We start from the raw sequence: 9,378 nt of genomic DNA, 5'->3' as shown, positions 1-9,378 counted from the left end.
TTGGGTGAAGCACTGATACATACTCGTTTCATGTCTGTTTGTATAGTACAGTGACAAAAACAATTTGTTTCGTCTAGCAAGATGTCAGACTTTATTATGGATCACACTTACTCTGTTGCTTCGATACCTTTGCCCATATTATCTGTAAGTACTGTATATATATCCATAAGTATAAATATTTATTTTTTAGAGATGCAACAACTCTGTGCCTTTTACAACAATAAATATTTCAATTCAAATTCAACTTCCTCAAATTCATTGTCCGTTTGGGTGAAACACAGATACATACTCATTTCATGTCTGTTTGTATAGTACACTGACAATGCAAAACACCATTTATGAGAATTGGAATATTAGGTACAACTGTGTTTTGTAAATATGATACTTCAGGTATGAAACTTAAACCAACCAATCATGCGGCAGGAGTGCACAGGTACCACATTCACGAAAGTGGATCATCAGCTGGAAAATATCGAGTATAATTCCTTTGTTATTTCCCTATCTCTGTCAATAAGTATCCTACCATATATTTTTCCTATTACACTCAGAAAACAAATGCCCCTGTGATTACCACACACATCTATTTCCCTTTTTCCTTTGTACATATACATGTCTGTTATATACACCTGCAGAAGATACTGAAAACCCACTCTTAAAAATGTTTCAGGCAGTGGAAAGAATGCTGGACTATATGTGTCAAGTTAGAAGGGACCTGCGTGAGGGAGATAGTGTCCTAGCTAAACGGGTTAGCTGTTTATTTTTTAGAGCCTACAGTTGGATACTTTCTGAACAGACCTTGTATAACCAACCCACCCATTCCCTACCTGTCAACAAGTAGGTTGGTGGACGGTTATTACCCCTTCCTGTATAGTCCAGCAGCTAAGGCCAAATTATCAAGTCAATCGTTCACTTTGTCAGGAAAGCGCCAAATTTTGCACTGGTGTAGAATGGACCCATACAATCATTTTTCGAGATGGACCCCCCAAATTTAGGCCCCCTGGTGGCTGCCATCTTGGATTTCAAAATGGTTACCTAGCAACCTGTATTTTCTTCAATAACTCCAATAATATGATAAATAGAAGCAAAATTCCAATGGCTACCCTTGTGTTTTCAGGGTCTGGCAATCCAGTGGGATCATTGTTGGACCTGGCAGAGGTCGTCCATCTTAAGTCCAGTATGGCTGCCAGCTGAAATTGGTCTTTCGTTATAATGCAATGCTGTAAAAGATAGATGAAAAATTTCAAAGGCAAACCCTGCCTTTTCATTGGAATCATTTTCATGATCATCTGGTGTCGGCCATCTTGAAGTCCAAGATGGTGGCCCAGTTCTGTGAAGTTTATGCTTAAACACACCACTTGTATTTTCTAGGGTTAGAGATCTATCATGTAGCACAACCATTCCTAGGACTGTTTCAGGTTTGTTTTTACTGGATTTTCAAATACCCTAAACATACGTTTTTAGCAAGTTGACTTTGTCAGCTGCTGCCTCCCATATTGAAAAGAAGGTACTGCCATGAAGCCATATCACATTTTCAGTTATCTTAATTAACTTCATTATAATTCTAGTCAGGCTTAATGTTTTGAATAATCTGACGGGAAAATGATTTCAGAGCCATCTGTTGGTAGGTATAAACATAACGAATGTAAAAAGTGAATATCGAAAACTGAAATATAAAAGCCCAACTTGCTTGGCCCAAAACTGAAATATAAAAGCCCAACTTGCTTGGCCCAAAACTGAAATATAAAAGCCCAACTTGCTTGGCCCAAAACTGAAATATAAAAGCCCAACTTGCTTTGTCCTTTTCCACATACCGGTATATGAGAGGCCATTTCTGCAAAATTGAGTATGAAGTACATTTATACCATTTTCTTTCAGTTCAGAGACTACAAGTTCATTCTCAAGTCCACCTTACAAGACACACAAGAGTTATGTCAGTTGGTATGTTTATGTATGTGTACAGTGATTTATGGTGCTAAAGTACTGTAGTTGGATCTGTGGGTGTTGGGGTCTTTGGGCAGGAGTGTTGAGTGGGATGGCTGGGTGGATTGGGAGCAGAAAGAGGTAGCGGTTGCAGCGTACCGGCTTTATCAGCTCTTGGGCGCAGAAAAGCAGAGGCATTGGCCTTTTTTCTTGCCTTCATGGGTTGTGATACCGTGTCATTCTTTGCCAACAAAGGTAAGATGACAGCCTGGAAGGCATGGGAGGTCTTTCCTGACATCACAGCCAGTTTTCATGCTCTGTCCATCAAACCTGCATCTGTCTCCAGTGAACTCCACAAACTAGAATGGTTCATGGCAGTGGTGTATGACAGGACAATGGACTTGAAGTCTGTGAATGACGTGCACAAGTTCATATTCCTGAAGAGGGCAAGGACAATTGAACACATTCCCCCGACAGCTGATGCTCTTGAGGAACATACCGTAAGAGCATAGTACCAGGCTGGACATGTTTGGGGCCAAGCTTTAGTTTCCCAACCAGAGCTCCCATCACCATCTGTCTGGGGTTGGCAGAAACTCAACAGTACTTGGCACCCTGTATGGACAAAGTTGCCTGTTGTCCAGAACACCTGCTCAGAATTAATCAGTTGCCACTGTAAAACTGTAAAGGGAACTGCAAGTGCTACAAGGCTAACTTGCTGTTTATGTCATTATGTGACTGCGATGGATATTGTTTTAATATCTGAATTTGATTGAAAAGACATGCAATAGATGTTTGCCATTGCATCAGAGTTATAACGGAAATGGGCTTCAGCAGGTAGCCACCTTGAATTCCAAGATGGCCGACCTTCCACATCGGACAGTGATTCCATTGGATTGCCTGACCCTGAGAACATAGGGTTAGACATTGGCATTGTTGCTGTCTATCATAGTATTGGAGTTATTGAAGAAAATAGGGGTTCAAAGGCGATCATCTGGAAATCCAAGATGGCTGACTTTTGCCGGGTCAGAATTTCATTCCATTCAAGTGCCAGAGCCTAAAAACTTGGGGTTAGCCATTGGACTTACGTTTCTGTCTATCATATTATTGGGGTTATTGAAGAAAATGTGGGTTGAAAGGCAGCCATTTTGAAATCCAAGATGGCAACCACCAGGGGCCCAAGATTCTGGAGGTCCATCTCAAAAAATGATTGTCTGGGTCCCTTCTACAACTGTGCAAAATTTGGTGTTTTCTTGAAAAAGTGAACGAGTGTTTGCCTTATCTGCTGGACTAGTAAACCACTAACTCGGAGACAAACGGCCACCCCTTATGGGTTTATGGTTTGGCTCTAGATAGATATAGGGGGTAGGATGGCTCAGTGGTAGAGTGTCGAACTTGGGACCAGGGGTCGTTAGTTCGAACCACACCCGGTAGCTGCCATGCCGGGAGGGGTAGCACCCTCTTTTTACCCAGCAGGGCTATATGATCTAGTGATGTCTAGCTCGGGGGAACATTTCTCCTTTTTTAGATTGATAGATAGACACACTCCTGTCATTGTTTCTTAATTTTGCATCATCCCTTAACTTCCTGGAAGTCATCTCTATCATCATAGCTTGGTCTCATTCTTGACCACCCTTGTTTCTAAATTACCTGCCATGCCTAACACTTCTCCTGCCACTTTTCCATACCAGCCTCACTTTCCCACTCATATAACCAGTCCATTACATTCATGACCTCACTCTTTCTTCAAATTTCTCGACTAAGTCTACCTGTTAAAGTGCAAAATAATTTTCTTTAAGGACTTGATACATGCAAAATGAGGGCTCACTAGGCAGTGTATTTATATTCATAGAGATTCTTGTCTAATGGCAGCTCTTGTTGCAGATCCACAGCTGAAATTGACTCTGCAAAGCAGACCTAAGCGGTGTGGTCATCAGGGAGCCACCTGAGTAATATATACATGGTAAAGTGTTGACAGATATATAGGCACATGTTGTGTTGTCTCAGTACAGTACTGTACATCCTACATGAGGTGCCTTTTCCAAATATATGTGGCTTATACTGTCTGTTCATAATGTCTTTCATTGTAAGAAGAATGAATCACTGGATGAGTGGTAGGAGGTGATCCAGGATCATTTAGCTGTTGTGATATCCTTTGTATTTACTGCTGTACAACTGCTGCATAGACACTGGATAAGAACTGGTAAAATAAGGAACACAGTGGTATTTTAGACTGCATTAACAGCTTAAAACTCAGCAGTGAACTATTTAAAAATATGGTTACATAGTACTTACAAGTGCAGAAGCAGTTATTGTTCAGTAATAATGACCTTTGTATCAGCAATATTGTTCAGTGGAGACTAGTTTATGGCAGGAATTAAGAGAGTTTGGGGGAATCTTATGACAGGGTGATAAAGGAAGAACCAGATGTAAAGATATATAGAGTCTGAGGTGGATGACAAAATAATGGAGGTGGTAAAGGAAGAACCCGGTCTAAAGTTACAGTGTGAAGTGCGTAACAGAATAATGGAGGTGGTAAAGGAAGAAACAGATGTAAATTTAGAATGTGAGGTGGATGACGAAGTACTGGAGATGGTAAAGGAAGAACCAAATGTAAATTTAGAATGTGAGGTGAATGACAAAATACTGGAGGTGGTAAAGGAAGAATCAGATGTAGAGTCAGAGTGTGAGGTGGGCGACAAAATATTCCTCAGTGACAATGAAACTGTCCTGGACACAGTGTCCTCAGCTCAAGTTAAGCAGTTCAGATGTTTGGAGTGTGATGAAGCATTTCCTTTTAAGAGCCATCTTATCCGACATGCAGTTGTTCATTTAGGAGTGAAGAATTTTAAGTGTGATGAATGTGGTAAACAATTTGCAAGAAAGTATAATCTCACCCGACACCTATCAATTCATTCAGGAGTGAAGAATTTTAAGTGTGATGAATGTGGTAAACTGTTTGCACATAAGCGTAGTCTCACCCGACACCTATCAATTCATTCAGGAGTGAAGAATTTCAAGTGTGATGAATGTGGTAAACTATTTGCACAGAAGCATAATCTCACTCATCACATATTAAGTCATTCAGGAGTGAAGAAGTTCAAGTGTGGTGAATGTGGTAAACTATTTGCAAGGAAGGATAGTCTCACTCAACACCTTTTAATTCATTCAGGAGTGAAGAATTTCAAGTGTGGTGAATGTGGTAAACTATTTGCACAGAAGCGTAGTCTCAACCAACACATATTAATTCATTCAGGAGTGAAGAATTTCAAGTGTGGTGAATGTGGTAAAAAATTTACACATAAGCTCAGTCTCATTCAACACCTTTTAATTCATTCAGGAGTGAAGAATTTCAAGTGTAATGAATGTGGTAAACGATTTGCAAGGAAGAAAAATCTCACCACACACCTTTTAATTCATTCAGGAGTGAAGAATTTCAAGTGTGATGAATGTGGTAAACTATTTGCACATAAGTGTAATATCACCAAACACATATTAATTCATTCAGGAGAGAAGAATTTCAAGTGTGGTGAATGTGGTAAACGATTTACATTGAAGGAAAGTCTCACCACACACCTATTAATTCATTCAGGAGTGAAGAATTTTAAGTGTGATGAATGTGGTAAACGATTTACATTGAAGGGATATCTCACCAAACATCTATTAATTCATTCAGAAGTGAAGAATTTCAAGTGTGATGAATGTGGTAAACTATTTGCAGATAAGCGTAGTCTCACCCGACACCTATCAGTTCAGTCAGGAGTGAAGAAGTTCAAGTGCGATGAATGTGGTAAGCAATTTGGTATGAAAAGTATTCTTACTAAACACCTTTTAAATTATTGTGCAGGGAAGAGTTTCTAGTGTGCTTAATGTGGCAAATGGTTGACTCAGTTGATGTCATCCGAGACTGTTTAATTCATTAACCCCTTAAACGCGGATCGTCGCGTTTGCGACGCTCGGCCAAAAGGACATGACGGCGGATCGTCGCATTTGCGATTCTAGTAAATTTTGAATAACCGCGGGCAAGCAGGCTCCACCTGGTATTGTCTATCAGTACCACCACCCTCTAGCTACAACTAGCATACTTTACCTTTGTACTACTGACCTCAGTTGTTGCCAAATATCGCGTTTTCCCCCCGTCCCCCCACCACCCGGCCAGCCTGGCTGTGATACATGGCAGCGCTCTGAGCGTTCAGAACTGTAAATCTGCGCTCTCCTCTCACAAGCAGTTTATGCTACTAGGAAACGCTTGTTTCCCTAGTTGTAACGCTAGCTTTTTTTCTCACGGTTTGCCCCTGTTTAGCGTCAGTTTACTGCAGGCTTTCAAAGTGACATTATGGCGAGTTCTAGCTCTTCCCAGTCAGTGCAAGCGGCTGACAGGAACGAGAATAAAGTGGCGGACGTAAGGTAGAATAAAAAGCGCACCGTGGTGATCTTTTGGGAAGTAATATGATTGAAAATAATGTAGTATACATGTTTTTAGCTGTGAAAATGGAAATGTTTGTTGAGTGACGGGAAGACCGCCGCCACAGTGCATGTCGGCCGTACGCTCCGTTGATTTTAGCCTTATTTTCAGTGCTTATTGTACAAATACGGATTCCTAACTACCTTTACGTTGTAGTGTAAAGTTTACTGTGACAGAATGAGGCTGTGGTAGAGGGGAAACCGGGTTGCTGGAGGTGTGAAAGTGAAGATTTGGTTACCCAACTTTGCAAGTCTCCACAAGTCCTTGGGTAGTCCACGAAGGCTCAACACCTGTCTCTGGAGAAAGCTGAATGTAAGTACTATCTGGCATACCAAGTACAATGTTCTAGGGTTAATCTCTGATTTTTGGCGAATATTTTCCTACAGGTACTCAGACCGCAATACAACCCCGCCACTCGGGGGGGATCGACTGTACACAGCTGCGTTTAAGGGGTTAAGAAATGAAGAAATTCAAGTGTGATGAATGGGGTAAACAGTTTTATTATAGGTTCTCTCCAGTATCAGTTCAGGGAGTGAAAAAATTTCAAATGTCATGACTGGAAAACTGTGTAGAAAAAAAAAAAAGTTCTTATTCACTTGATGCCTGACAGTTCATTCGGGTGTGGAAACAATTATATAGTTATGATAAACGTGGCCATATGGAGAGGATGGAGAGTGAGAGACTGATGAGGAGAGTATATGTGAGTGAGGTGGAGGGGGAGAGAGGGAGGGGGAGGCCGAGGATGAGATGGAAGGACGGAGTGGAGAGGTATTTGAGGGAGGGAGGTGTGAGCTGGGAGCAGGGCAGTGAAATGGCAGGGGACAGGGTGACATGGAGGTGATTTGTTTGTGGCCACCCTGGATGGGATTAAGGCATCTGGCAATAGATAGATAAATATGACAAAGCTTGAAGAAATCAGGCTTTAACCAGGCATCCCCCCCGTTTCCTTGCTCGCTGTTGTCGTGGGGGGGGGCTTCAGAGACGTCGATTGGGTCTTGACGAGTGGCGGAGCTGTGGTGGGGTCTCTGCTCTGCGCCCTCCCCTCTCCTTGGGTCCCTGTCACTGCCTCAACCAATTTTGCGAGGCTCTTTTTCCTATTTTATTGCTTCTTCCTTCCTTTTCCCCTGTCATCCCCAAATAGTGGAGGCCTTTAGTTATGATATTAGTCTCAGCCCCTTTTGTCATTTCGGGCAAGACTGCTTCCTCCCCACGTGTTTGCTGTGCATGGTGACCCATATATTGCTTGCACCCCTCAATCTGGGAGTTGAGTCCACCATGAGGCAGGGTGCAGTTCCCTGCCGTGGGCAACACGCTTCTTTAGTAGGTGGGTTGGCATAAGACAGGCGGGCCAGTGTGGACTCGCTGGACAGATCGGCTGGCCATGTGTTTGCTCAGTCAACCTTGGCTAGGGTCAAGCAGGCCCTGTTTGGTGGGCACCGCATTGGCCCATAGCTGCCACTCCACACCAAACCGTGTCTGCGTGTACCACTCCCGCTATCCCTGGGGCTGTTGGGTGAGTTGGACCCAACATTAGCCTCCCCTCATAGGGCTCTTTGGTGGGTGGGGGGGTGAAGTCTACCAATTCACATTATATAGATACAGTTACTTCTCACCTGATTATGGTGACGACCCAGGACTCCCTTTTGACTGAGGCCTGAACTTCTTCCCCTTCCCCTACATGTTCGGTTACATTAAACACCCCATCCTTCCCGCCTACTGTGTCTTCCACTCCTCCAGCTTCTGCTCTGTCTACTACAGTCAGCCCTTCTACTGTTGTCACACTTCATCCTTACCTTCCTCCTTCACCTCCTGTCTCTAATCCTTCTGTGTCCTCTGTCTTCCTCTCCCGACCTCATCCTTCTTCCTGTGTACCTGCCTCGTCCCTCACCTCCTCAATTTTCGGTATCAAAATTGTCAGTGTCCATGATACGACCAATGACCCCTCGCTCCACCTCTCTCTACTTTGACAAGTAGGCAGGGATGTCACTTTCTTGGCCTGTCAGAATGGTTCCCGCCTCCTTGTTGTTCACAGTGCTGCCCAACCCGAGAAAGTGACGTCCCTGGTCAACAATGCAGGACAACACATCTTCGTGTCCTTAGGCATCCAGCTCAGTTCTGCCACTGGCACTGTCCGTTTACTATCTTTGATGTCTTTTGGCCAGAGGGTTTTCACAGATTGCTCTAATGACATTGAGCTAATCCTTTCAGAACAGCTTCATCCAATACGTTCAGTCCATTGTTATTCAATTCTTCCTTGTGAACGACGCCAAGAGCCTGCTAATATCGTTAAAATAGTTTTTGCCTTTAGCGATCTGCCCCCCACAGTCATCATTGGAGGCACCGTTCTCCAAGTATGTGAGTATATTCCATCTCCTCACCAGTGCACATCTTGTTGGCGCTTTGGCCATCCAGCCAAATACTGCCGATCATCTGCAGTCTGTGTTAGCTGTGCACTGGCCAGTCATACCACCTCAGAATGCATTTCCACCATCCGATGCTGCCCTAACTGTCAGGGTAGCCATTCTCCCACCTACCAACAATGTCCCGTCTACCTCTTCAAAGCAGAAGTGTCCAGCGTCCGCTGGAAAACTGGCCTTTCCCTTTGTGAGGCTCGTTGCAGAGTTCGCGGCCTTGGTCACCATCCTAACTTTACCTATGCACGTGTAGATTGTTCTCCTCCCATAGTAACTTCTAGTACCAGAATTATTTCATCTTCCCCTTCTGCACCTGTCTCTGTATCTGCTGCCCCATTCTTCCTCTCCTTCTACCTCTCGTCTTCCCACCTCTCACTCTGTCCCTACCCCTGTGACTGTAGTCTCCTCATCTCTTCCTCCTAGTACTCTTATTTCCACTTCTCCCTCCTCTCTACCTAACCCCCCCTCTACCTCAGTCTTTCCCTTACAGACTCCTCTTGATCCTGTCTCTAATTCTTTCTCTGTTTTAGATTCCTCTACCCCTACCTCCTCTCCATCCCCTTCCTTACCTGTTCCTTCTCC

At 43.5% G+C, this 9,378-nt stretch overlaps 1 protein-coding gene across 1 annotated transcript; it reads left to right on the top strand.

Moving 5' to 3' along the window:
- Positions 1–414: 414 nt before the first annotated feature.
- LOC145410695 (uncharacterized) lies at positions 415–9,049 on the top strand. The gene is made up of 7 exons (XM_080280807.1): positions 415–433; positions 633–745; positions 1,115–1,174; positions 1,876–1,930; positions 2,176–2,420; positions 4,720–5,719; positions 8,691–9,049. Exons 1-7 carry the CDS (start codon positions 415–417, stop codon positions 9,047–9,049), a joined length of 1,851 nt encoding a protein of 616 aa, XP_080136933.1.
- The last annotated feature ends 329 nt before the right edge of the window (positions 9,050–9,378 follow it).

Source organism: Coenobita brevimanus, chromosome 86 (genome assembly GCF_032717465.1).
Source record: "Coenobita brevimanus isolate Jiangsu-jjx chromosome 86, ASM3271746v2, whole genome shotgun sequence".
NCBI classification, from domain to species: domain Eukaryota; kingdom Metazoa; phylum Arthropoda; class Malacostraca; order Decapoda; family Coenobitidae; genus Coenobita; species Coenobita brevimanus.
This window is presented reverse-complemented; position numbering and strand designations above follow the sequence as displayed.